General features: G+C 40.8%; 1 protein-coding gene across 1 annotated transcript in view; it reads left to right on the top strand.

The window, feature by feature from the left end:
- LOC122817266 (MYCBP associated protein) overlaps positions 1-27,368 on the top strand; it is a 2,683,797-nt gene that overhangs the window by 2,475,320 nt on the left and 181,109 nt on the right. Inside the window, exon 17 of the mRNA XM_044090481.1 lies at positions 20,300-20,442. Within this exon, the coding sequence (XP_043946416.1) occupies positions 20,300-20,442 (143 nt within the window). The remainder of the gene's footprint in view (positions 1-20,299; positions 20,443-27,368) is intronic.

The raw sequence follows: 27,368 nt of genomic DNA on the forward strand, positions 1-27,368 counted from the left end.
ACTGTCTTGGAGTAATACAGCCGCCACAGCTTTCTTTCAAGATAGTTGTACTGCCTACCCTTGTAAAATATTTTTAAATAAAATTGTCTAGACTTTTAGCACTTTCTTCCCTCTTAATTTTCAAACTTCAAGAGGAATACCATCGGGTCCTGGAGCCTTCCGTGTTGATTAATTATGCATCACCATTTTATCTCCTCCTACTAGCTTAGCTTTTAAATGTTCATCACTCTCACTGCTGCAGTAGTCTTTCCGCTATATGGGGTAAGCCCAGTGTGAAGAGGTCTTTAGTACTGTCTTGCTGCTTTGAGAAGAAATGGTACTGAGGTTTCACAGAAGCAGCAGTTGACCTTCAAGATTCATTTCTGGCAGATAAGTCCCCACATGGGAACCCTTCCAGATAGAAATTGTTGCCATGTTAAGAAAAAATATTTATTTTATTTAGTGACTAAAAGCAGTATTTCTCTTTAAGAAGCCTGATATTGTTTTTTTGCAGTATTAGAAGTTTCCTGATAGAGACTGCTGTTTTGAATTGACATTATTTTTTGGATTTAGGTGCTATTTATGTTTGAAAAGTGTACTGCGAATATAAACTTTTAATGTATTTGACTGAATTTAATTATTGGGAAGTGTTTTAAAGTAGCAGAAAATGAATGTTTTTAGTGTTTGTTTACACTTTGCGACAACTTATCTATTTTTTTTTTGTCAAGGCACATTGTGTAGTTATGCTTTATTTTTGACAGTATTAATCTGTGCTAGACTTACATTTTTGCAAAAAATGAGACTGTGTATGGAGTTGTAAATGTGTTTGTGCTGCTTGTGGACACTTGTTTTACAACTTACCTTCCGAATGATTTGTTTATCCACTGCTTACTGGCATTCAGACCTCTTCCTCTTGTACAGCATGGAAACTTATTCTGGTCCTGCTAGCTCTTCTCATTTTGTACCTAAAAAGAAGAAACAATGCAGTAAGCAGCCCTTACTACCACCGCAGGCTCAAGACAGTGTGTCATCCATAAGTCAGAGAACCTGTAGTAGTCAACGGTTGTTCCTCAGATCGCTCACTTGCTTCTCCAGGTTCTTCTTATGTAGTCTTTTCAGCTACCATGGACCAGGGGTCAACCACATATTCTTCAGCTATTCTTGTTTCCAATTCAGGCATGGGAGAACCATCTTCTTTGCTTCTAGGAGATACTCTGGTGATGCGTCTTGTGGTAGCCAGAGAAATATACTTCTTTACATGCTGAAGAGCCATCTCCAATTCAGTCTTTTTACAGGGTGTTACCTGCAAAGAAAAAACAAGATTACACATTGTTCCTCCCCCAAGATCTCTCTGTTGACTCCCTTTCTGGACCAGGCAACAGTGGTTCTCCCCTCATTTGGAAATGGTCAGGGACAATTACGACCAGCTTCCTCAAAGAATGGATCTACTCACACAAGATCAGGGGTGTTTGATACACCCTGACTCTAACCAACTTCCACTGCCTGTCTGGATGATGGGGTCATGTTTTCCTTTAAGCACTTGTTTACTGAGGACTTGCAGCAGGTACTAAAGGTGACAAAAAAGCCTGCTACTAGATTTTCTAGTTGGTGCCAACAACAACATATCCATTTAAGAGTAGTTGTTCTCCGGTTTTACAATATTTGTGTGAGTTAATTTCCTATGGCCTTCTTACTCCCCCCATCAGGGTTCATTTATTGGCCATTTCAGCATGTCTGTCCATGGATCCTCCTCTCTTGATACATCCTCACGTGAAAATGCTTTTGAAAGGGGTTTTACTTAACAGGAATTCAAGAAAATCGGTCGCCCCTTCTTGGCATCTTAATTTTGTGTTAGAGAAACTAACTCTTGCTCCAGTTGATCCAGCCGTACTGGCTGACTTGAGGTTTTTAACATGGAAAGCAGTTTTACTGATTGCTCTGACTTCTGCAAGAATATCTGAGGTGCAGGCTCTTATGGTGAGTCCACCCTATCTCATTTTCCACATTGTTAGGGTTTCTTTAAGAACTAATCTGAATTTTATGCCTAAAGTGGTATCCAAGTTTTCTTTAAACCAAATTATCATTTCCCCCATTCTCTTTACTGATCTTAAAATCTTAAAAAAAAAAAATCTTAAAAAGGAGGAAGAACGGATATCTTGGATGTCCTCTGACAACTCAGGTACTATCCTGACAGAACAAAATCTTTCAGATTTTTGGATCTGCTGTTTTTGTGAAGGTAAGAAGAAAGGGCAACTTGTATTAATACAGAATGTTTCCAAATGTCTTTCTAAGGCTATTACCTTTTCCATACTGACCACAGCAAAATATTTTCAAAGCAGGGTCAAGGTCCACTGTACCACAGCCTAGGCTTCATCTATGGCTGTTTGGAATGGGTTGGATTCTAGAAGTATTCTAAAAGCTGCAACTTGGTCCTCTGTTCATACTTGTACAAAGCACTATAAACTTGATTACTTCTCTAGGTCTAGATCAGGCTTTGCAAGGACCATTCTCCAGGATCTCCAGGACTCTTTCTTCCACCTCCCAAGTGTAGTAAAGTAGGGTAATCTACCCATATAGCCAAGGCTGATGCAGCAGTGATCAATGTAATGAACATAGTACAGTTGTGTTAGTAAACTTACCATAACAGAAGATGTTTGAATGATCACTACTGCAATAGCCACTTCCTCCCTCCATCCACCTTATTTTGTGGTGTGTTGTTTATATCAGGGTGTGGTTGTTTATTTTTTGTTCTTACTGTCATTGCCCTTTTGGAGCTCAGACCCTCTGTCTTTCTCTCTCTCTGTTGGCAGGAAAGCTGTAAAGGGCTTGGTGCTCAAACATGTCTTTCAGTCAGCTCAAGTTTTGGTGCGTGGAAGCTACCCAGAAATTTTGGAAGCTGGATAGCTGTTATATCCTTGGCAGTATATAACCGATATAGCTAAGGCTATTTCAGCAGTGATCATTTGAATGTCTACTGTTATCGTAAGTTTACTTGCACAACTGTACTACCTCAGGATTCTAGGGTTCATAGCCTCCATGATTCTCATGAGTCCTGTGGTTTGCAACAAACACATGGATCCATCATTTTCATCCTCTGGAATTTCATATTCCAATTTTGGGCTTTGTCAAAAAGGAACTGCACTGTTGGAGACAACAAATGGCTCTAAATCCAGGTCTCCACTTTTCCTTTCAGATGCCAAGTCATTTTGTAATTACAGACACCTCAGATTTTGCTTGAGGAGCAGTTTTTATGAGGGGTAAAGGTGTAAGGCCTGTGAAAGGTCACAGACAGACCAAAGCACATAAATGACAAAGGGATCTTGGCTGTGATTCATTCCGTGATATCACTTCATTATCAATAGTCCCCTGGACCCCTTCAGGTGATTATAGACACCACCACAGTAATGTGATACATAAACAGGTCATATCCACTGTACAGGCTGGCTTCGGCAGCGTGTGAGGTAGCTTTACAGCACTGTTTAACCCACCAAACATCTTACATCCCATTAGAGCAAAATATGGTGACAGGCAAGCTGAGCAGGACCAAGGTAGACACTATTGAAGGGCATTTAAATAAGGGAGTCTTCAAGGAGTTGATCCAATTGTGGGGAACATTACATATAGATCTGTTTGCCTCCTTTCAAAACAGACAGCTTAACTAAACAAATTCTGCTCCTAGAGACCTTGCATGCACACTTGTAAAACAGATGCTTTTTCATTCCTGTGGTGCATTTCCACCACTTCCTCTGATGTCCAGGTTAATACTGAAGATTTAAAATGACTCTTAAAAATCATTGTGGTGACTCCTTTATGGCCCAGGCAACACTGGTTCTCCCATCTTATGGAATCAGCCAAGGGCAATTACCACAAACTTCCCCACAGACTGGGCCTACTCACATAAGATGGGGAGCTTGATCCATCTCAGTTTCAAGCAACTTCAACTAATAGCCTGCATGATTCAGTTTTAATTCCTTTTTGGAACCCTTTTTATGAGGATATGCAGCATACCTCTCAACATCTTAGTGCAAGAAATCTGGACAAAGCCTAAAATAATAGGGTGCAAAGGCCCAGAAACAGGGACAGATTTTAAATATTGTTCTTATAAACTCAGAAAGTTGCTAGAATAACACTATTTGTGTTAGCGTGTATTTTCTGAAGGATTTGAAATCTTTAACTAAAATATATACTTCCTCAGTGATTTGCCAGAAAACCACAACTTTTATTAAAGACATCAACAATATGAGGAAAAAATCTGGACATTCCAAGAAAATCTGAACAGTTGAGAAGTATGATATGCAGCAGGTACTAAAAGAGTTAAGAAGACCTGCTGAGATGTTATTAAGACATCTTATTTTGGCTAGTAGAAAAGATCCGCCTAGCCAATAACCAGGGCCCCATCATGAATTATGCTCCACTGGTTCTAAAATAGTTGTATGAGTTACTTTCCTCTAGACCATCCTATTCCTCTATCAGAGTACATCTTGCATCCATTACAGCATGTCTGCCCATGGAACTTCCATTTTATTCTCTCTCTCTCTCTTTTTTTTTTTTTTTTTTTTTTTTGAGATAAAACAGTTTCTGATGGGGGTTTGCATCTTAGGCCTCATAGAAAACAGGTGGCTCCTTCCTGGGATCATAATTTTGTGCTAGAAAGTTAACTATCACTTATCGGTCGGCTATATGGTTCTCTACATGGAAGACTGTACTCCTTATTGCTGTGACACCTGCAAGATGAGTATCTGATTTGCAAGCTCTCTTGGTGGATTAACCATATCAGAATTTCCATAGAGATAGTGTCTTAAGTACAAGTCTCTCATTTATGCCCAAAGTTGTTTCAGTTTACTTTGAATCAGGCCATCATTCTCCCTGTGTTTTATTCAAAACAGGGATAAAGGAATCTATATACTCTGCATGTGTTTAGTTGGCAGAACTAAATCCTTTAGAAAATCTGATTGGCAGTTTATTTCTTATGATGGCATAATGAAGGGACACCCCATGTCAAAACAGACTATTTCAAGGTGGTTGTCCTCAGCTATTGCCTTTTGCTATACCCCTGTGTTAAATCAGATCCAAACAGTATCCATGCACATTCTACTGAAGCCTTGGCATCTATAATGGCATATTGGAAAGGGGTGGACTCTAGAAGCATTTTAGAGGCAGCAACATTGTCCTCTTAGGTTCATAGGTGTGTACTAGGCTAATGGCCCTGGAGCCTTTACAAGCCTAGCCCATAGAAGTGCTCTGGCATTGTGCCGCCCGACGTTAGTTCCCAGTGGCTCTACCCAGTGCCTCTATCAAGTAGAGCCACTGGAGTGATCCCCAGGGTGAACTTTCTATTTCCCATCCACTCATCAAGATTTCTGTTGAAGAGGGCCAGTGAGGTGCTCTGCTTGACATGTATGGGAAGTCTATTCCAGAGCATGGGCAGTCTCTGGGTTATGAACCTGTCCCTCCAGCATGTCCTGTTGATTGTGGTAATGAAGTTGAGGTCTCTGGAGCGTGTGATGTTGAGGGATTGGGATTTCTTTAGATGTAGCATTTCTAACAGAGCTGGGTCAGACATGGCTTTGTAAGTCAAGCAGAGAGCGTCTCTTAGTGGAAACATGAGACAGAGAATAGCTGGAGTTTTTTGAGTCTGCCCATATACGACATGTGTTTAAGGCCTAGGATCCTCTTCATGAGGTACTTTTGTGGCCTTTCCAGCTGTTGCTTCTGTCTAATGAGGTACATGCCAAATGGGGCATTATACTCGATGATTGGCTTAATGAGGGAAGAGTAGAGAGAGAGATGATGACCTCTTTCTTCCTGGATGCAAAACCCTTGGTAATGAGATGTGCCACATAGAAGAACTTTCTGACTTTCTAATCTTTATATACTGTTACGAAGCATTACACACAGGAATCCTTTTCAAGGTCTAGGACTGACATTTGCCAAGGCCATTCTCCAGGGGCTGCTAAATCCTTATTCTTCTTCCTCCCAGATTGGATAGGCCTTGGTAATCAACCTATATAGCTAAAAAGTTACTGCAGCAGTGAGAATGGTGAATATAGTACAGTTGTATAAGTTGCATTTACTATAATAATAGATGGTTGAATTTTTCACTGATTCAGTAGCTGCACCCACCGATCATCTCCTCTTTTTTTTTGTATATAGTTAGTTGTTTGGATATAAAGTTTTTGTTTACTGTTATATCTTTAGAGAATCAGGATAAGTAAGCTCTTTCTATATTTATGGGTAAGAAGGTCCTAAAATTTACTTCACTCTAACTGCTGATTTCCCTCCACTGGGACGACCAATCAGCAGTTAAAGTGAAGGCGTGGAAAGGAGCCAGAGGTTTATAATGTCCAGTTATTGAATTCTGGACAGAATACAACCCATATAGCAAAAAGGCTACTGCAGCAATGAGGAATTTTAACATCTACTGTTATGGTCAGTACAACTTGAATAGTTGTACTTTCTTGAGCCTCATTTCCCTGTAACCTTGGAATAGTTAAGTCTTTCATAAATATTTGTATTTGTCTTTTTTGGTTCCTTTATTCCTCTGCTGTATACAAACCTTCAAAGAGTTTCTGAAATATCTCTAATACCTCTATAGAATCTGTAGTTTTTTCTTATCTTAGGCTTCCTAAAAAAGCAACAACCCTTTCTACTTTCTGTTGTTGTACTAACTGTTTTTTTGTTCTAGATTTGTTTAGCAAAAAATACTTGCTTAAGAGTAACCTTTCTAAAATGCATATTATCCAAATCCTTCCTTATTCCATTTAGCACTCACCAATTGCTCCTCTTCTTCCTCTGGGAGATTCTAGTCTGCAATACTTTAACCTTTGACAACCTCTCTAAATAACTGGTATTATTTCTGAATCATATCTATGTCTCTCTTATTTCTGCCCTATTTTAAACTCCTAACTATCCCTTCTGAGGAACTTTCTAATTCCGTACACTCTTGATTAATTTCTACTACCCATTCATTTAATTTGTATCCTTTTAATAGATAAGTAGAAAAGCATCAATGTTTCGTATTTATTTCTTTACCATACAGCTTTATCTTAATATTTATTGTTGCATGATGTGAAATAAAATGTGTTTCAAAGTTTTCAATTAAATACACATGCTCCTGTGAAACATAACATGTATGTTGTCCTATCTCGCCTTCATTCTTACTGGTTGCATACTATAGCTCAAAGTCATTCACTTGGCTCGTGGCTGAACACCTATCCCATCAAGCTGTGTGTGATTCCCCAGATCTCATTTGCCACTTAACAGATCAGAGGTTCTTCATCTTGGCTGTGGCTAGGTTTTTGGAATTTTTAGATATCTCGTATTTTTCTTAGCTGTTTTTGCTTTTTAGTTTCATAGAACTGTTTGATATAGATAGTTATTCTTCTGGTGTTGTGTGTGTTGCTTATTCTATCCTTTACTGTGATTACTGCTTAAGTTGGCCATTGCCTTAGTCGGAGGCCTGTTTTCTCTCTATCCCATCATTAAGTTTTAAGGGTTCCCATTCTATAGTGTGTGTTTATCTCCTTATTAGCGATTCTTGGCTTGTTTAAGTTAGAGGGCCAAGTGCCCGTTTGAATTAGAGGGCATAACTAATCTTTCTTTAATTAAATTTTCTCTTTTTAGTAGCAGTGCTAGGTCCGTTTAAGTTAGAGGGGCTAACACCCATTTAACTTACAAGGCAGAACTGAATTTTTCTTATATTTAAATAGATGTGCTGTGAGTTTATGTTTTTATAGAGTACTGATTAGGCTTGAATTATTATGTGTGTTATTTCGCCTTATAATGTTTTGTAGTTACTATTCAATTTATAGTGTTTTTGCACTTCTTTTCCTTCTCATTATGTCTAAAGAGAGTAAAGAGAAGGAACCAAAGCCATCTGGCTTTAAAAAGTGTCAAAAATGTTCGCAGAAAATGTCTTTAACTGATGGTCATAACATTTGTATTTACTGCTTGGGGGCCATTCACCTTCAGGAGTCATGTACCTTCTGTCATTCTTTCAGTTCATGAGTTTTGCAGGAGAGAAAGAATAAATTAATAGTCAGAGGGCTACTGAAAACTCCATTCTCTGAAGCTCTAGAAAGTCAGAGTACCTCCTCCACGCCTAAGTCTCCTTCTCCTAAAGGTGATAAACCTTCCAAAAGACCTTCTCCTTCTTCTTCCTCATTGGGTCATTCAGAACTACCAACAAAAATATCTAAAACTTCTACAGAAAAATCAATCTCTTTGGCTCCATAGCATTCGGAACTGAGAGAGAATTTGGAATTGGATAATTCGAGTCCTTCGGCTCCAGAGCCTTTGGAGCCAAGAGAGACTAGCTTTTGAAGCCAGTCCACTGAATTATTACCGGTCTCCCCTACCTTAAGATCTCCCATATTGGAGAGATCTCGCTCACCTACCCTTTCTTCCAGGTCCTCTAGAAGCCTATCAGATGATGATGTGGATAGAGTGATGCGCAGACTACTGAAGTCGCTGATGCTGGCTAAATTATTTTCAGCTCTGACCCAACCGGTCCTGGAGCTAACTAAGACTCTTTCATCCCCACTGATTCCTCCTCCGAGCCAAGCTGGATCTTCAGAGCCGGAGTGCCAGGTACCGATTGCTGTAGAATCATTGGTCCTGAGACCCCTCCAGGAGATTTCAGAATCATTATCTGCTCCGACACCCTTGGTGCTATCCAGGGTGTCTAGGCGCTGAAGCTCTCCGGTCGGTTCCAGGAGGGACGCTCGGACCAGAGTCTCTTTGGTTCCAAGCTTACCTCTCGGGGTGTCGGCACAGGTGAGCTTGGCTCCTACAGCAGGGTCGGAGCCGGTCTCGTTGGAGCCAAAGATTCCTTCTACTTCTTCAGAACTGGTGGCATCCTCGGAGCTGGGGGGACCTGCTTTTGAGCTGATGAGGAGTGTGCTGTCCCCTCCTGCAGCTCTACACAAGGGCACTGGTAGTCTTCCCCTAAAGCACCGGTGTCTGTCTCGGCACTACTCCATCCTCAGGACAGCAGAGATTCAGGGCCTCAGGAAGCCCCGTTGAGCGAGTCACACTCTCCTGAGACCTCCCCAGAATACCCTTCTGAGGAGGCTCCTCAGAAGAAAACATGCAAGAGGAAGCATCTGGACTCACCAGACAAGTCAGTCACCTCAGACACTGACCTTGAGGAATCAGAAGGATCCCCATGGTCGCCCTATGAAGATATCTTCTTTGCAGATATCTTAGAAATCCTGAAACAGAGAGGTGGCTGGAAGCCTATCAACCCTTCTGATGAGGAGTTGGTGTACCTGAAGACCTTCGGATCTCAACCTTCAGCCACCTGGGTGTCTCCACCTTTTGATGAACTAATGGATTTGGTTAGTTGAAAGGCATGGGAGTCACCAGACACAATGGAATCAGTCCATCAGAGGCCAAATAAATTTATAACGCCTTCATTAGAGAAAGACTTTCTTACTAAAGGCATTCCTATAGATGCTATGGTGGTGGCAGCAGCCACAAGGAAGGAACTCTCTGAAATGTCAGTCCATCCACCGAACAAGGAGTCTGAAATGATGGACAGGTACGGGAAGCATATTTTCTCGTCAGCGACTTTTAGCCTTAGATCGCTGAACTAACTTACTTCACTAGGCTACAAAGAGATCTCCTGAAGGAGTTAGGAGATACTCTCCAAGGTTCAGTAGCTGCAGGAGTGTCAGACAAAGTGACCTCTCAGCTATCCACCTTAAATTCCATAGTTAACTCCTCCATGAGGCTGATTTCCTCTGCAGCGGATGAAATGAGCAAGGCAGCAGGTTCAGGAGTTTCCCTAAGGAGACACTCCTGGATGCACTTGTGTAACTTTGCGGAACCCTTTAAGTCTGCCTATGTCAACACCCCTTTCGATGGTTCCTCACTCTTTGGACCAAAATTCAAAGTGACACTCACCAGATGCAAGCAGAAAGGGACAACTCTCTCTGCTGTGGAAGTATGTTTTTCTTTACCTTCCAGGCTCTATCCTAAGGGTCAGAAGGGTGGAAAAATGTGGTTCAAAAAATCCCAGGGAGTTTTTCAGGATGCATAAGGTGAATCCTCCCCCAGAGGCAGAGAGGTAGGTTATAATGGTAGACATTGTTCACAAGGCCGAGGGGGTCCACAAAACCAGGGTGACCGTGATTTGTTTTGCGGCCGACCCTTCCAGCACTCCTGAAAATAGGCCCATCTGTCCTACACTGGAGGCATTCGGGAGGCATTTATCTTTGTACACAGAAGCCTGGCAAGATATCACAAAAGACAAGTGGGTACAAAGTATAATATCCAGAGGTTATTCCATCCCCTTTTGCCTTCCTGTCCCACAACTCTGAAGGATCCCGGACGTTCCCCCCAGTCAAAGGGAACAAGCAACTACAGAGATTCAAAAGTTGCTAGACAAAAGAGTCATCCAAGAAGTCCCCGCAGACCAAATAGGATTCAGAACTTACTCAAGATTCTTTTCAGTGCCAAAAAGAACAGGAGACTGGAGACCCATGTTGGATCTCAGCAAACTAAACGAATCCATAAAGAAGTCCAAGTTCCAAATGGTAACACTGCAGTCAATTCTTCCCTTTTTAGGGAAAGATGATTGGATGTGCTCAATAGACCTCCAAGATGTGTACTACCACATAAAAATGGACAGACCATCAAGGAGTCACCTACACTTCTAGCTGGGAGCCAGGCATTACCAATTCCAAGCTCTACCCTTTGGTTTCACTAAAGCCCCCAGAGTGTTCACCAAATGCATGGCAGTAGTCATGGCTCACTTGAGATGGCTAGGATTCCAAGGGTTTCCATACCTAGACGACTGGCTCCTGACTGCCATCACCAAGTATCTACTACAACAGTCAAGAGACACCACTTTACAAATCTGTTCTCAATTAGGGATAACAATAAATTCAGAAAAATCTGCCTTATTGCCATGTCAGCATATTACCTTTATAGGAGCAGAACTAGACACCATCTCTATGATGGCAAAGTTACCTGCAGAAAGAGTTTTTGCGATCAGACAACAGATTACCAATCTCCTGCCAAAGACAAAAGTAACAGTCCTTACAAGAACTTCCCATGTCTCACTAGATCAGAATTACAGAGTCATGCAAGAAGGATCTAAGATGGTAGCTCCTTTCCAGTCATGTTACGTTAGGTTGATCGTTTACTCCACAACAACCTCTGGCAACAGTGACCACGGACACCTCCCAGATGGAGTGGGGGGGCATTATCTGGGGAAGACAGTCCAAGGCACATGGCAGGAACACAAGACCCATTTGCACATCAATGTTCTAGAGATGAGAGCAGTGCTGTTGGTGTTGCAAGCACTTCAGGACTCTCTTCCACTAGGAACAATTGCAGTTCAGTCAGGCAATATGTCGGTGGTTTGGTACATAAACAAGCAAGGAGGAACCAAGTCTTACCTCCTTTGCCGAGAGGCCCTCATGGTATGGTAATGGGCAATTGGCAATGGGCAATCTCTTTCCAATGCTTTGTGATAGCAATACACATCCTGGGGAAGTCCAATGTGATAACGGACAGGCTCAGCAGAGCAATATTGATGCCTCACGAGTGGTACCTAAAGAAAGAGATGGCACAAAGAATATTCCGAAAATGGGGCCAGCCTTGCTGCGACCTATTTGCCACTCCCATGAATGCCAAATGGAGCAGTTACTTTGCCCTAATCCTCCCTCCGGGGGAGTCACCAAAGGATGCACTTGTCCACGATTGGCCCTTGGGACTATTTTATGCCTTTCCCCCCTTCCCCAATACCCAAAGTCATTCAGAAAGCTTACTCGTTGGGAAGCAGGATAATTCTCATCGCTCCATACTGGCCTTATCATATTTGGCCTCCCTTCCTCCGGCCTCATCTTCAGGAGGAACTGTGGACTCTGAACCCAATTTCAGACCTTCTGACTCATATGTTGGGAACATTTCACCCCTCCCTTCAAACCCTCAATTTGACAGCAAGGCTGCTCCAGTTCCCAACTTAGTCCGGCTTGACAATTTTATGCTAGTAGTTAAACATCTTGGTATCCTCGCACAAGGCTACAACAAGGAAGCTGTATTCTAGTAAACGGAAAAGGTTCTCATACTGGGCACAGTCTAAAAAACATCGACCCCTTTTCTTCCCCAATCACATCTATTCTTGAGTTCCTATCAAAGCTTTTTCAACAAGGTTCAGCTGCAGCTACTATTAAGGTGCAGTTAGCTGCAATCTCAAATTTTCATATAGGTGACGGAACTTCCAACCTAATGTCACACAGATTATTCAAGAAAGAACTACAGACTTGTCTCACACCTTGTGTAAGTTTTGTAAAATTAAAAGGAAAACCACAAGTAATTGTGAAGCACTGTGTCACACAAAATAAACTTTAATCCACTGGTTTAGCGCTTTCAGCCCAAAAATTAGGCCTTCATCAGAACAAACTGTTAAAAAACTGTCCCGTTTTTATAGCATCATCAGTACACATCAAACCAATTAGATCTCAGTTTTCTTAAAACTTAATATAAAAGATATATATATGTGTATATAAAATACATCCTAAATAATGCATTAATTGTTAACAAGCATATAAACTATTTACATTTATTATAATGGCTTTTCTTTTCAACACAGCTTTATAGTTGACACCATTGTTAAGCCCTGGTGCCCTGCATGCATCCGAAAGAACATGGCATTTGAACTCTCTAAAATCTAGTTCCCCATCACTGTCTCCATTGAAATCCACTGGAATATGATCTATTACTGTGAAAAGAAACTTAACACTGTCATTGTTACCCACACATTAAAGTGTGCTTATAAAGAGCATTGTCCAAATTTCTCTTTCTAATGGCATAATGTTCATACATCCTGTTTTTAAGTTGCCTATTGGTCTTCCCAATATAAAACGAAAAACAGGTGGAGCATTTTGCCATGTACACCACAAAGGTAGATTTACAATTGAAAATGCCTGGAACATGCCACATCTTGTTCTGGGTTACAATATCAAATTCTGGTCCCTCTGAAATGTATTTACAAAAATTGCAGCTTTTGCATTTAAAAGTACCTGTGTTACCTTGGGACTTTTTTCTTGGTCTGCTTTCTAACATTTCTTTGAAATTCCTTGCTGTTGTGTTAACAAAAATGGGGGCTTCTCCTACTACCATCTGAAGATCACTGTTAGAAACTAATATTCTCTAGTTGCTGGACACTATATTTTTGATTTATTTGCTGTCTGTGGTAAAGGTTAACAACACTGACGTAACCCAATCCTTCTTGTCCTGTGTGTTTCCTCTGAGTTCCTCCTTTTCGTTTGCGCTAATAATGTCATGCACAATTTTGGAAGAGTACCATCTGTTTTTAATCTAAAATGCAGTTCCTGCAGTAACAGATCTAAGTGTACTTCGTCACTTGTAAGTCTCTTAAGTCTTGCTAACTGCCCTTAAAGGGGACCCTTCCAAAATTCCAACAGCCTGGGATGTCATCTGGTCCCGTGGATGCTGTAATCTTAGCTTTGGAGAGTGTGGTTTCTACCTGTTTGGCCGTGATTACCGGAATTTGGCAATCTTTTGGTATTGAGATGGGTCCTTTAGGGGGTGAGAGGGGGGTGAAGGTAGCCCTAAATCGATCTGCCAGGATATTGGCAATATCCTTGAGATCAGTATACTTAATGCCATTCTGTTGTAGCTCAGAGCAGATCTGAGCATTGCCATTTAGATTCTTGACATAACTATAGAATGCCTTGTGGTTGTCTTTGGAATTTTTGGCAATTTTATTTTCGTAACTAACGTTGGAGGATTTTATGAGGGATTTCAGCTTCTTACTGAGGCTGGTAAGGGAGTTTTTTGCATCATGGGATTTTCCTCTTTTCTGCAACAGTTTCTTCCTTCTGTTGTATAGTTTGTTTATGGCAGGGGATCACCAGATTGGCTTCCCTTTTTTTTGAAGGAGAGCATCTTGGTTCTATTTGGGATGGCACGATTCATGGACGAGTGGATGTGCTAATACACTACCTTAGTGTAGGATTCAGCAGTCAAACTTTCAGATCCCATCTGCATGGGTGCCATGATGTTTGTCACTTATGACTTGAGTAGCATGAAGTTGGCTTTGGAGAAGTTTTTTATGGAGGTTTCCTTGCTGGGGGGTGGGGCTGGGATGTGGATGTCAAGGGTGATTTGCTTATGGTCAGACCTGACCAATGAGGGGGTGACCACTGGTGTGGAGCATCTATCTCCCATGTTGGTAATGACCAGGTCTAGGATATTGGAGTCCCTGGTGGGACAGTGGATTAGTTGATCCAGGGCATTGGAATTTATGAATTCCACGAACAGTTGGGAAAAGGTGTTGGTACCCGAGTAGTTTTCCCAGTTAATGGCAGGGTAGTTGAAACCACCCAGTATTAGGGTGTTTAGTTGTATCTTAATATTTTCCAGTATGTTTAGAAAGGTGTAGTGAGAATCTTGGGGCATGTTGGGGGATCTGTAGCGAGCTACAGTTTGGATTGCAGTCTTACCTAGTGTTAGTTGCACGTGGAGAATTTCAGATGCATTGTGTTGGGCAACTAGCCTGGAGGTGTGAATATGGACACTCCTCCACCTTTAGTGTTTTGGTCTTGGTTTGGTGGCCGAAAAGTGTGGTAAAAGTTGTAGCCTGGTATTGCAGGGGTGCTCTCTGGAGCCTTGAATCAGGTCTTCGTTACTGTACAGATATCAATGTTCTCCATTTTTAGGCGTGCCTCGAGAGAGTGCATTTTGAGGTTTAGACTTCTAGCATTGAGTAGCATTACCTTCAGATTTTGCATGCTTGTATCTGTTACGGTGGTGGGGTTGTCCTTTGAACCTTGCCTGAAAAAGGCACTGTATATTTTTTATATTAAGTTTTAAGAAAACTGAGATCTGATTGGTTTGATGTGTACTGATGATGCTATGAAAATGGGACAGTTTTTTAACAGTTTGTTCTGATGAAGGCCTAATTTTATGGCTGAAAGCACTAAACCAGTGGATTAAAGTCTTTTTGTGTGACACAGTGCTTCACCATTACTTGTGATTTTCCTTTTAATTAGTCACACAGATTATGTAAAGCGTTCTTGAAAGGTAACTGCTTATTAAGACCCCCCCCCATTAAAGAACCTCTCTCGCCACGGGACTTGAAATTTGTTCTAACATACCTGACCCTACCCCCATTTGAACCCTCATCAACTTGTGAACTCAAATTTCTGTCATGGAAAACAATTTTCTTAGTTGCTATTACCTCTGCAAGAAGAGTTTGGAATTGCAAACTTTATCTATCAGACCTCCTTATTTCATTTTTCATAAGGATAGAGTATCTCTCTGGACTAACACGTCATTTTTACCTAAGGTGTGTTCACAAAATAACTTAAATCAATCCATTGAGCTGCCAGTGTTTTTCCCTAATCATGGCAACAAGGCAGAATACAAGCTACATCAGTTAGATGTGCATAAACAACTTTGCTTCTATTTGCATAGAACCAAAGATTTCAGGAAGTCTGATCAATTGTTTGTTTCCTTTTCAGAAGTAAAAAAAGGCATGCCAGTCTGTAAAGTCTCACTAACTGGCTGTTAAATTGTATTACCTTTATTTACAGCTCTAATAACAGGCAACTACCATTCAAAGTTAAAGGTCACTCTGCTAGAGCCTTGGCTATGTCCTCAGCTTATCTAACTAGGCTATCAGTGGACAGTATTTGTGCTGCTGCTACCTGGGCAAGACCTCACACCTTCATTACTCATTACAAAGTGGATTTGGCCTCCAGGGATAGGGCCTCCTTTGGTTCCACTGTGCTGAAAAGTGTACTCCCATGAGCCACCCAGGCAATATGGTGCTAGGAATGCTGTCCTAACCAGTAAGAATGAAGGCGAGATAGGACAACATAACATAAAGAAGTTATGTACTCACCATAACGTTCCATGTTTGTTGTCCATCTCACCATTCATTCTTACGATCTCTCTGACCATCCCCCTACCTTGGGCTTCTAGAGAACCTAGAGGAATTTCCTTCTTGGACAAGGAGCTCCTCTGACCTTCCTTCTTCTTAAGTGTCATTTGTTATAGGACTAGTGTACACCTATGGATAAGGTTAGCAGCAAACAAGATCTGGGGAATCACACACTGCATGATGGGATAGGTGTTCAGCCACGAGCCAAGTGAATAGGTTCATAGGTTGGTACTAGGCTATCGGCCCTAGGGCTTATACAAGCCCAGCCATAACAATTCCCTGGCTATTTCTTCCCACACTATTTACTTCCTGGACCCCTGTCTAGCAGGGCAATTGACGTGATCCCCGGGGAATGACTTAGAGCTATAGTATGCGGCCGAGTCAGAGCCAAGGATCGGCTCTGAACCCAACCAGTAAGAATGAATGGCGAGATGGACAACAAACATGAAACATTATGGTGAGTACATAACTTCTTTTTCTATTCAATCTAGCTCATTTTTTTGTATTCAGGAAGTAGCAGGTGTATTCTACATGAGTTCCTACTAGCGCATTCACACCTTCCATTCCAAACATCATCATGTGTTTCTTCAAAACCTACCCTGTTTTGTTATATTTTCCTTCTAGAACCCTTTGATAGTTCCTCATTATTGCAAATCAGATTCCGGGTCCCACCCATCAGTAATATTCCACGCTGAAAACTAATTATTTCTCCCAAAGCTCTCTTAAGCTCCAGAGTAGTAGTTTTAGGTGGCATTTTATTGTGTGCCAGAGTAATCCTCCTTCATTGCCAGTAAACCCTTATTACCACAAATCTACCATTACGGTCTTTCATTTCCTCTTCCATCACTATTGGAACCTGTCTCACAATCAGCATTATTACCCCCTTTTCCTTTTTCCCTGATACTCTGCTGAACATCCATTCTGAAATCCTTTCTTGGCTGAATTCACATACTAATCTCTATCCAAATATGTCTCCTATAACATTAATGTTTACAGGTTATTTTCTTAGTGTAATTCAATACTCTTTGGTTTTCTGTATAACTGCAATGCCATTTACATTCCATGATAAAACTGATAAAAGTGGCCATTCTGATAAAAAGCTCTTACTTTCCCATATTCTACATGACAGTTCTTTTGAATATATGTTTCCAATATATAACTTACATATGCACATTAATGCTTTGCTGGCTGAGCTTATATGCAGTTGCTGCTTCTCCTCTACTGTCTTTTTGAACTCATGCCACATTTTCCAGACTTTTTGCTTCAATAAAACACTCAAGAAATACACATTAAATACATTTCAAACTCCAGCCCATTTTAACTCACATTAAAATGCAAAACTATGCACACTTTCCAAAAAGGGAAGTTGCCTCTCTGTATAGGGACAGTTGCCCTAAATTGGCACTTACCCCCACAGACTTTACATATTTTAAAGTTAAGTTTAATCATGCTGGAAGTGCATGATACAGCCTGTGTTCCCTATTGCACAAATGCCCCCATTCTTGTCCTATCTATATTTCCCTCCAAGATATGAAAAACAGCATTCATGCTGTCACTTACCTAGTTTGTAGCCTTTATGAAAGTTTGTTGCCTACCAATAAATGTCTGAAGTGCTATATTTTATATTAAAGTACTAAGGCTGCTTGGGATGCAGCTAGATGCAAAACTATTCACTTTCCTCAGTGTCAAACTTCATTTATTTTCACTGAATTCTTCATCAATTACCATTTAAACACAAATTATGATGTTTCTTACACCAGTACCTCAGAGCACATTGTTCAGCATTTCCTAATTAATTGCCTGTAGCAATAGACTCACCATCTCCAGCTGCAGGTATTTGCTGAAGCAACAAAGCTAATATCTTTACAAACACAACAAACAACTCTTTTTCAAATGCTTTTCAAGCTTTCCATTTGCTAGAACTACTTGCTTGGGGAAAAAATCACTTGTCTGCAGACAAATGTATACTTCCATCTGTATAAATCTTAGGAAATTATTATACACTTTTAATATTATCAACACACTTTTACACCCCAGCAGCCCAGTATCACATTATATTGCTTATATCCAGCCTTTACCTTGTTACAATATAAACTCAGACACATTACAGTCACAAACAAGTACTTTCTTACATTAATATAAGTAGCATAAACAGCAGTCCTTGATAAGACTTCCCCACCTCACTTTTAAAATACGTCTGCATAATATACAGAACAACTTTGTAATATAACATGCAATTTACTTAAAGAAGTTTCTTATACACATATTACTATGAACAAAACCTTTTTTTTTAATTTTCAGTTATATTTGAGTCATCATTCTTAACATTAATTATAAGGTGGGAATTATGCTTTGGAGTCCCCACATCAGTTTTAACACAATCAATACATTTCTAGGCTTTTTAGCCACTTCTTCCTGTAGAAATGCAGTTGTCCTATCTAAACTGCATTTTATGGAAATTACACTTTGCAGTTCTTCCATTTATTTCCTAATTTCACATTAATGGTGGTCTTCTTCCTCATCATCTTGATCACCGAACACTGGCCTCTGGTCTGATTTTTGTAGTTAGCTCCTGGCTTTTTTCTGTCACTCAATCATTTTTTGGAGTAATGGAAAATGTGTCATTGGCAAGTTCTCTCAATGGGTTTTGTTATTGTCAGAAGAATGACAAGCAGACACCCCTCCAGCTTGCTGGCTTACATTTTGTTCAGTAAACTTTTAATTTTCTAATTAGCTTGTTCTGCATATAGAAATGCTTTTGATACACCACTGTTTTTAATTTAGTTTTACCTCTCAAGTAATGAAAGACATCTCCTAGAACAAAGCTGAAACCTGAACTACTTTTCTCTGAACAGCTGAAAGGCTATTCCCCAGAAGAGTTTTTTCTTCTCCTTTTCTTGTTGGTTTTCCCTTGAAAAAAGATTTTAATGGCAGCTGGATACAGTAACTTGAATCTCACACCTGCTTCTTGGCATCCCCTGACTGAAGAGATAAACTTGCTTCTCTTCTGACTGTTGTACAGTGAATAATCATTGTCCATACACATTCTAGTGTCCCCATTGTTTAATACTTTTCTCTTCCTCCATAGTTTTATAAGGTGCAGCTCTTTCTGCTCATACGACCACATATTTATTAATACAGGCCTTAGTTTCTTTCTTGTGGCCAGATTTAGAGCATATACATGGTGTTCTCTTTTGAGTAACATACAATGCTGAAGAATAACAGTCAAGTTGCTTATTTGTACTTTCATAAAGTTAATACAATCTATTCCTTCCAGTTTTAATGGTCTAACTTTATTGCTTTTTAACCAGTTCTTCAGCAGCCTCATATTTAGACAGTGTTTCCTTTATTTCACCCTTTAATTATTGCCGTTTTATTATCTAATCTGAATAAGTACTTAAATCTTCCATTCTTTCCAGCCTTTTGTCATTTGACTTCATGTATTCCTCCAGTGTCTCACTTATTTGAAATACCACTGCTTTTAATTTAGTTTTACCTCTCAAGTAATGAAAGACATCTCCTATACAAAAGCTGAAACCTGAACTACTTTTCTCTGAACAGCTGAAAGGCTATTCCCAACAGAGTTTTTTCTTCTCCTTTTCTTGTTGGTTTTCCCTTGCTCTCTCCAGATTTATTCTTTGCTGCCATCCAGGCGGTGTAGTGACTAACCAGTATTTACCCAAATTGTTAGCTTTTAGTAACTTTTTTTTTTTACACTACTTTTATTTTTCACACTAGGGCAGCTAATCAATTCATCATTCAAAGTGCAACCATCTTGGAACTACCTCCTCAAAATAGATTATTTTAACTAGAAACCATTTTGTTGTTGTTTAGCTTAATGCTGAAAATCAACATAATGACTTGTGATATATTTATCGGTACCTTTGCAAAGATCATATTATGAAGAACTGCACTTATGTTTATACTTTTAGTGCTATGCCTGAAAAGTCTATAGATGCACAATTAACTATTCACAAGAGAAAGAAGATGTAACTTTTCACAGCAGCATGGGAATCAAAGAGTCAGTTAACTGCCCAATAAAAACGAAAAATGATAAGTAAAATATATGTGCCTTTATCAGTGGTTAGAGAAATTCGGGGAAAATTCATGTTATTATTGGTAGTTAAAGAAAGACTGAGTGTAAACCACTTCTAATTCAATATGGTTAATTGCTATAGGACATAATGTTACCTCATAAACGTGGCTCATTTACTGACTGCTCCAGACAAACTGACATTTTGTATTATATCATGCAGAGACAAAGATGTGAACAAAAACATTAAATGGTCTTATCTTTGAATATATCGGAACAACAGCAATGTATAATTAACTGTATAAATCAAACAGTTTATCTTATTTTATGAAATTTGAAAGTTTAATTCTGTACTTTTGCATTTTCAGTGGACCACAAAAAAGTTACCAAAGGTGGGAAGGCTGAAAAGGAAGAAAAAAAAGCAATGATCCAACGAGAAGAAAAGAAGGGAGCAGCTGGAAAAGATAAGGATGAAAAGAAAGGAAGCAAACAGTCCAGCAAAGAGAAAGAGGTGCTCTTTTTATTTAGTATACAAGGTAAAGGATAGGAGGTATAGGGATATGTGGACAGCAACATGAGACATATGTGCTCACATGATTCATTGTTAAGTAAGCAAACCATATTGTTATAGTGATTTTGTCATGAAAATTTTTTCAGTGACTTTTTTTTAGATAACCCTGTAACACCAATGTCCATGTACATCATTTGAAGGGTGATGCATTTGCTAAAAGTTTTTAAATTGTAGGTGTTTGTCACCACGGACTGTGTGTTTACATTCTTACTTTCTGTATTATGCAGGATTAGCCACTCCTTAGTAATTCTCCAGCAGTGATGTCATGATAAGCATACAGAAATTGTGTGAAGAGTGGGAAAGTACTGATCCAATGTCTTTTTTCATCTGATTCAACCTTTGGTGTATTGGATCCAGCCGGATCCAACCATGCCACCTTTAGAAGGTATGGATCCAAGAATCTGACTTCTCCCCTACCCATAATCCCCTTCTTCCTCCAAAATATCTCAAATCATCTCATTTGCCTAAGGGGTTTGATAGTTTTACAGCTAAGTACTTATTTTCTTTTCTATGTCTCCTTCAGCAGTTTTTCATCTGTCACCTCTCCTCTTATTTCCTACAAAAATTTTAAAAATATCTACACATACATTTAATTTTCTTATTAGTTTTTTGACTTAAATTTAGTCTGTTTGATATATCTAGTTTCTTCTTACTATACTTATTTTTTTATTTATAATTGCCTGGTGTTAGTGGTTTTTGCCTTTTGAATTTGACAGGACTATTTTGCATGGTTGATACCTTGCCCTTTACATGGCAGATAATGTTCAAGAATTCAAAAAATGTCTGGCCTGTGGCCACCGCAGGAACCAAACTCTCTTTGCTTATATTGTCTGAGGGCAGCTCATCTAAACACTGAACGCAAGGCTTGTTCCTCTTTTGTTACCAGGGTCATTCAGGGCAATCGAGACAAACTACTTTTAAAAGGTATGATCCCTCAGCAAACAGGACAGTCCACTCAGGGTTCTTCTACTGCCAGTCCTTCTGTAGTCTCTGTTAAGACAGGGGAAAAATCGAAACAAACAAAAAAAAAACAAGGACAAGTCTAAAGAGAAAGAAAGGGATAAAGACAAATCTTCTTAAAAGCAGTCAGATGATTGAAAGAAACTGAATCTAATTCCATGAGAGACTTTGGGTCTGGCAGCGAAAATTCCTCAACCAGTGGATCTGACTCTTCCTCAGATCCAGTCACCGATGCCTCCCCCTCAATTCTTGCTAGAGCCATTGAGTCCTCAGCTTCATTCACCTGTTTTGCAGGTGAGGCACTCATTGAAACCACTATCAGTGGCTTCATCTTCCAGGTCCATTCAGTAAAAGAGGAGCCTTACTGAAAAATATGTTGACAGGATGATGCAGAGGTTCCTTTGGATGTAAATAAAAGTAGGAGTTCGCCTGGCTCCATCCACAGAGGACATTCTCAGAATGGCTCCAGCAACTCCTCCTCTGATTTCTCCTATTCCAGCCCATCCTTTGGATCCAAGGCTCATGGATCTGAGCCTCCCAAGTCTACCCACTCCAGAGCCAACAGTCTTTTCAACTTCAACTCCAACTGTGCCCCCTTACTCTCTCGACTTTGATTCCCTTGAATCTGGATGAGTCTCAGAGCCAAAGACTGGTGCCAGGGCTCAAGGCATATATTCAATACTAAAACTTTCATAACCATTTTTTTTGCTTGATTTCACTGCACTAGATAGCTCAGGACTGATGTCGACTTTGGATCTGGAGCAGATCAGACAAGGGGGAGTCTCTTCCTTTATCTCTCCCAGATATTTTAGGAGTCTCTTCGGCTCTGATCTCTGCCTAGGCATTCAAGGCTTTTGAAAGGGCCAAGAGAAGAGATGCTTTCCACATGGACATTTTGTCTGACTCCACACATCCACATTGACAGGAACACTCAGCTTCATTTAGTCTCAAGGCTGCTTGCCATTTGTGCTCCCTGTCTGACACTGTCTCCAGAAGTCCCATTGAGGCAGAGTCCTAAGAAACAGACATATAAGAGGAAACATTTATATTCCTCCCCAGAGTCAGTCACTGAAGACACAGACTTGGATGACGGGGATGAGTCCCCAAGAACCCCTCTGGAGTATGTGACCTTTGGTGACATTTTGAAACTGGTAAAACAATGAAGGGGTTGGTTCAGAGATATGCCCTTCTCTTTGGAGTCTGTGTTCTTCGAGGCTTTTGCAGCTGGCTGTTTTACCTCCTGTGTGGTACTGCCTGCTGACACACTTAAAGACCTGGTAGCTCAGTGGGCTTGGAAGGATCTTAACACAGTGGAGCCAGTTCCTAAGAAGCCAGATAAAATCTTGGTTGCCTCTAAGGGCAGAGCACACTGGAGCAAGGGTCTCTTGGTAAATGCCATGGTTGTGGTGGCAGCCATAAAAATGAACTCTCTGAGGAGAATATGTCTATCTATAATACTAGCAGTGAATTAAGACAATTGGACAGGTTTTGGAAGCAGACATATGCTTCAGTGACTCACACATGGAGTACTATACTACCTGGCCCACATGCTGCATTTCCAGATAGACTTGACTAAGGGACTCACCAAGTCCCTCTCAGGTAACCTGCCAATGGACATCCACAAAACAGTGGAGTGCCAGTTGTCTACTTTTCAATCGATGTCCAACCTATCCATGCACCTGGATTCTAATGCAGCTGATGGTATGTTCAGAGCATCAGATATCAGCATAGCCATCCACTGGCATACCTGGATAGATTTGTGCAACTTTGTGGAAGGCTTCAAGACATCTTCTTCAATGCCTACTTTGATGGTTGCATAATTTGTGGGCCAAAGGTTAAGGAAAGTCTCACCAGGAGTGAGCAGGATGGTAAGACCCCCTTCTACCATTGGAATCTGTTTCTCTGCCCCTCAGAGAACCTTTTCCGGGAATCAGAGAGGTGTCAAGAAAATGTGGTTTAGGAAAAAGTCTCAAAGGTTTAATCAAGTTGCTTCTTCAGCATGTCCTTTTGATGTACTTTGATGGTTGCATAATTTGTGGGCCAAAGGTTAAGGAAAGTCTCACCAGGAATGAGCAGGATGGTAAGACCCCTTCTACCATTGGAATCTGTTTCTCTGCCCCTCAGAGAACCTTTTCCAGGAATCAGAGAGGTGTCAAGAAGATGTGGTTCAGGAAAAAGTCTCAAAGGTTTAATCAAGTTGCTCCTTCAGCATGTCCTTCTGAGGCAAAGGGGAGAACAATTTGAATGTAAGTCGCCCTAGGGGCAGAGGCAGATCACAGAATCAGGGATTTTATAGTCCCTTTTCTGAGGAATCCTTCTAGGACTCCTGAAAGATTGCCCGACTGATGCACTCTGTAGGCAGTCAGGGCACTTATCCCTGCACCTTCAAGTCTTGCAGGCCATCACCTCAGATACTTGGGTGATGACAGTAGTCAGCAGAGGCTACATAATTCTCTTTGCCTCCCCACCCTTAAAGAAAAAAAATGATTTCCATAGACCCCCCCCCCAATCAGATGGAATCTGCAACAGCAGAATTTTTAAAGCTGTTGGAAGGGAGTCATCCAACAGGTCTCCCCAGATCAGTTAGAATCCGGAGTCTATTCCATGTTCTTTTAATTCCAAAAAAGACAGGGGACCTAAGGCCAGTTTTGGGCCTCAGTCATCTTAATCATTTTATTAAAACAGAGTTCCAGATGGTCCTGGTTCAGTCCATTCTACCTCTTTTGAGGAAGGACATTGGATGTGGTCTGTAGATCTCTAGGATGCCTATTACTGTATCAAGATATCAAGGCAGTCAAGAGAGTTCACTGTTTCTGGCTGGGAGCCAGAATTCAGGGCACTACTCTTTGATATCACCATAGCTCCCCTGGGATTACATCAAATGCATGGCAGCAGTTGCAGAGTATCTCAGACTACTAGGGTCCCAGGTGTTCCCATATTTAGACAACGGGATCTTCACCACCTCAACCAAGAACCTCTTACCCTAGCAAAAGGACATCTTGCTGCAACATCTTCAACATTTGGGGATCACAGTCAACCAAACAAAAGCAAACTGACACCCACACAACAGAGTTCATCAGATGCCACCTGCATATGATCAATCAGATAGCTACTATCCAGCATCCAGAATTATATCTCTACATCAGACAGCCTTGCAAGTTCAAGGGAGTCTGTTCCCCGTTTTGTGGAATGGACTCCCTCTCCACATCAAGCAGAGTACCTCATTAACGCTTTTTAAGCTCAACCTGGATAACTAGATGGGGAACAGAAAATACACTCCTGGGATTCCACCTGTGTCCCTGCTGGACAGTGGCATAGAGTGCTGACATGTTGGAACATGGGCTAAATTCTTGGCTAGGCTTGTAAGGGCTTCAGTGCCAATAGCCTAGTAACTTGATCCTAGGATTTTCCAACACTTCTTGACTCTGAAAGACTTATTTTTAAATTACTAGGGCTGTTTTTTGTTTTTACAATAATGATAGTTCCCCTAGGCCAGATACTATATGAAGAGTTCTTCAGTGGACCATTTCTGTACAATGGTCCCAGCTCTTTCACCCTCTTTATGCTCGGATTTGTCTAACACCTATTTGCAAGTTTCACATCAAATGGAGGGTGATCTCTATTGCTCACCTAGAAAGTTGGGCCTTTTCTCCACATCCCTCCATGGCCATATAACCACAGGTGTTTGCTCAGGGGGGGGGGCATTTCAAAGGAAATATCGTTCAGGTTTCATGATTGAACATGGAGGTGAGTCTCCAAATCAGTGTCCTAGAGATGAGGGCAGTTCTTCTAGAGTTATGGGTTTTTCAGGACTCTCTCCCCAGGATGTGATTTCCATCCTGAAGAACAACATGCCAGTAGTCTGGTTCATTAACAAGCAAGTTGTAATCTGTTCATACCCTTTATGCCAGGAGGTCATGAGAGTGTGGCAGTGCACAATGTCTTCCCATCACTGTCTCATAGCAACACATATCCCAGGGCTTCCAGTGTGTGTTAGCAGACAAACTGAACAGATCCATCCTCCTGCCTCATGGTAACTCAATCAAGCAGTGGTAAACCAAGTCTTTAGCCACTGTTGTCAACCATTCTGTGACCTTTTTGCTTTGTATCTAAACTACAAGTGCAGCAGTTACTTCACACTTATCCCACTACAGGGACATTCACCAAGAAACACCCTTACCCACAATTGCCCCCCAGGCCTCCTATATGCTTTCCTCTAGTTAGAAAGTTTATTCAGAAAGTAAGAAGGTGCAAGGTCAAGGTAATCCTCATTGCTCCTTTCTGGCCCTGCAAGTGTGGTTTCCACTCCTCTGGCCTCATCTACTACATCCTTCTTGGATGTTGGAATACTGTCTAGATCTTCTGACTCACCCATACAGGCAGCCTCACCTGGACCCTGAGAAACAGAGCTAACTGCATGGTTTGTCCAGTTCTAATGGTGGCTAGAGATGCCAGACTTTCCACTCATCTGGTTCATATTTTGTTAGCTTCCCAAAAATTGAATACCAGAAAAGTTTGCCTTAGGTTCATAGGTTCATAGAGTAGTACTAGGCTAACTGCCATTGTGGGTCATTCTAAGCCTAGCCAATTACCCGATATTAGAATCAAACATTGCACCTTGTGTTTGTAAGGTAAACACCTTAACTATTATCCCAACCTCCCACCTGCAAATGGAAGAGGTTTGTAAGGGAATAGATCCCTTTTCAGCTCCTCTCCTTCCATTCTAGACTTCTTGTCAGATCTTTTCCTAAAATGATCTAGTTTTTCAACAATCAATGTGTAATTAGCTGCTATTTCCAATTTCCACATTAGACACAAAAAGATGGCTAGTGCTTCTCTAAAGATTTCAAATGCTTTTCTGAAGGAAACTTCTTACTGAGACCTCCCATAACGGATCCTATCTCTCTATGGGACAAAACTATGATGCTTCAAGTGTTAACAAAACCTCCATTTGAACAAGCAGTTTCGGCAGATCTAAAATGTCTTTCTGGGAAGACCATTTTCCTGTTGGTCATCACTTTGGTTAAAAGGATTTCTGAGTTACTGTCTTGTAAACCTCCTTACCTCTTCTTCTTCTTTCGGCTTTTTCCCTGTTAGGGGTCTCCATAGCGGATCACCTGTCCGCTCATGATTGGCAGTGGAGTTTTACGGTATCAAATTGCCAGCCCAGCGCCCAACCTTCCATAGAAGGCACACACACTCACACCTAGGGCCAATTTAGAGTGTCCAATCCACCTACAGCATGTCTTTGGGATGAAACCAGAGCACTCGGAGGAAACCCACACGAGCACAGGGAGGACATGCAGACTCCGCACAGAAGGCACCCCAGCCGAGAATAGAACTGGAGAACCTCTTGCTATGAGGTGGCAACGCTAACCGCTGCACCACTGTGGCTGCCCATGTAAACCTCCTTACCTAATTTTCCATAAGGACAGGGTTTCCATGAGAGCAAATCCCACATTATTTCCAAAAGTGACATATGAAATGAATATTAATCAAACCATTAATTTACCAGTATTCTTCCCAAAATTTTCTAACAAAGAATATACTTTGCATCTATTAGATGTTCACAGACAGCTTAGATTTTATCTCCACAGGAATAGAAATTTTAGGAAATGTGATCAGCTGTTTGTTGCTTTTTTTTTAAACCCAAGCCAGGCCATAGTGCTTCTAACGTCACACTGTCAAGGTGCATAGCCTTTGTTTAAAACAAATTGGAAATGTCTTAACCAAGAAACCAGCAGCTCACTCAACAAGATCTGTTCCTTTTTCTTATTGCTTTTATATGTAGAGTTCCTAAAGATGAAATGTGTGCTGCAGTAACTTTATCCATGGTTTACACATTCATGTACCATTAAAAGCTGGATGTGTAGTCAAGATCCCGGACATCTTTTGGCTCCGCCATT

The sequence above is a fragment of the Protopterus annectens genome, chromosome 12.part0 (assembly GCF_019279795.1).
Source record: "Protopterus annectens isolate FY-2018-M chromosome 12.part0, PAN1.0, whole genome shotgun sequence".
Classification (NCBI taxonomy): Eukaryota; Metazoa; Chordata; order Ceratodontiformes; family Protopteridae; genus Protopterus; species Protopterus annectens.